Source organism: Trachymyrmex septentrionalis, unplaced genomic scaffold, assembly GCF_001594115.1.
Source record: "Trachymyrmex septentrionalis isolate Tsep2-gDNA-1 unplaced genomic scaffold, Tsep1.0 scaffold21, whole genome shotgun sequence".
NCBI classification, from domain to species: Eukaryota; Metazoa; Arthropoda; class Insecta; order Hymenoptera; family Formicidae; genus Trachymyrmex; species Trachymyrmex septentrionalis.
The window spans coordinates 1,202,933-1,204,841 of record NW_017305288.1 but is presented as its reverse complement, the minus strand read 5'-3'; the positions used below and the strand labels follow the sequence as shown (position 1 = coordinate 1,204,841).

At 35.7% G+C, this 1,909-nt stretch overlaps 1 protein-coding gene across 1 annotated transcript in view; it reads left to right on the top strand.

Moving 5' to 3' along the window:
• LOC108748098 (protein eyes shut) overlaps nt 1-1,909 on the top strand; it is a 7,296-nt gene that overhangs the window by 1,349 nt on the left and 4,038 nt on the right. Inside the window, exons 3-7 of the mRNA XM_018486103.1 lie at nt 120-268; nt 355-465; nt 532-639; nt 756-869; nt 1,104-1,896. Of these exons, the coding sequence (XP_018341605.1) occupies nt 120-268; nt 355-465; nt 532-639; nt 756-869; nt 1,104-1,896 (1,275 nt within the window). The remainder of the gene's footprint in view (nt 1-119; nt 269-354; nt 466-531; nt 640-755; nt 870-1,103; nt 1,897-1,909) is intronic.

The following is a 1,909-nucleotide window of genomic DNA, read 5'->3' as shown; positions in this document are numbered from 1 at the left end:
ATATATTCTTGTTAGTATTATACTAATTAATTTAAAAATATATATCAATCAAAATAATTAAAATGATTAAAGTATCTATTTATTTTCACTTTGTGTGATTTTTTTCATGTATGACACAGCACTTATTCTTGTTACTGCATCGATGGTTACACGGGGATTAATTGTGAAATTAATTGGGACGAATGTTGGTCAGATCCTTGTCTTAATGGTGGCACATGCAATGACGGCGTTGCCGCATATAATTGTACCTGTCCCGATGGGTTTGTAGGTAATTCATTTTTTTTCGTCATATTGTTCGCCATAAATTAATACAAGAGAATTAATAAAAATAATACTATTTTACATTAAAAATAGGTGTAAATTGTGAACAAAGATATAGCGAGTGTTCGAATCATCCGTGCCTTAATAATGGTACCTGCGTTGATTATGATGGCATCACTTGTCAATGTTTGGATGGGTACTCAGGTGTGCGATGATAAATATGTTTATTCAAAAAGTTTTCACATTGTTATTTTCTTGTTTTATTTCTAGGAGAATATTGCGAGATCGATGCATCAGTCTGCAACGAGACAATGTGCAAAAATTCCGGTGAATGCATCGAAGGACCCGGTTTCTCATTCTATTGTCGTTGTCGCGAAGGTAAGAAATTCGTAAAGTTACTTACATGCGTACAAAATATTTTGCTCCTCTGCATTTTTTATTCTATTATAATTATGATACTTTTCTCTTCTTATGTACGATTTCACTTTGAAAAGGATGGACCGGTGCCCTCTGTGAGGTGGACGTTGACGAATGCTTGGAGTCACCATGCAGAAATGGTGGTCTCTGCATCAATATTCCCTCTTCCTACACTTGTGCTTGTTTATTCGGTAAATAAATTATTCTTGCCATGAGTTACAAATATTTTTGTCTAGAAATAGCACAAATAACTTATGAAACCATAAAATTAAATTTCGGAAGTTACAAGTATCTTACTATCGTTATCTTTTTAGGATGAGTACTCTTTAAAGAATGTAAAAAATAATATATACCACTTTTCTTATTTTTCTAACATTGTATATAACGTATAAATTCTAATGAACATTTTGTTATTTTTATTAAAGGTTTTACTGGCAAAGACTGCGATAAGGCAATTGTGCCGTGCAAAGAGAATCCTTGTCAAAACGGAGCGGTATGTCTACTGGAGGACGATCGTTCAGTTTGTTACTGCGTGCCCGATTATCATGGTGTATTTTGTGAGCTAAGATATGACGATTGTGAATCGAAATTTGCACAATGCAACAATGGAGGTACTTGTATCGATGGTATCAATAGTTTTACTTGTGCGTGTCCACCGAATTACGGTGGTCCTATGTGCGAATATAGTTTTCCATCGACAACTACTCTAGAAATGGAAGACACATCTGAACAAGAAACGAGTTTAATCAGAACTACAACTGCCATAGTTTCACCTGAAGAATCGACTTCGTTAATGGACACATCTTTATCTTTATCATCCCCATCAACTATCAGCTTTGCCACTTATTCGACATCTCTGAGAACAAGTAGTTCACCTTATACGAAGAGATATACAATTATGGAAAAGACTACGACATCAAAGTACGAAGATTCTAGTGTTAGCAGCGATAGCAGCATTTTTCTTACTGAAGCTCCATCAACGAGTTCGACTCGAGATGATTTCGTTACGTTGGAGCCCGTAACGATATCATCGATCACTGTTACTGAAGGCCTCCATGAGACTGAAACACAAGGTACTGAAGTTTATTTGTCAACTGGGAGATCAATCCACGATGGTGAAATTACTAAGGAGCCTGGCGATTATGATCAGACTACAAAGATACATCTACCGGTTTCCAGTAGAATAGATGATGTAACGGAGTACACGACAAGTTCTAGGTAAATGGAGGTA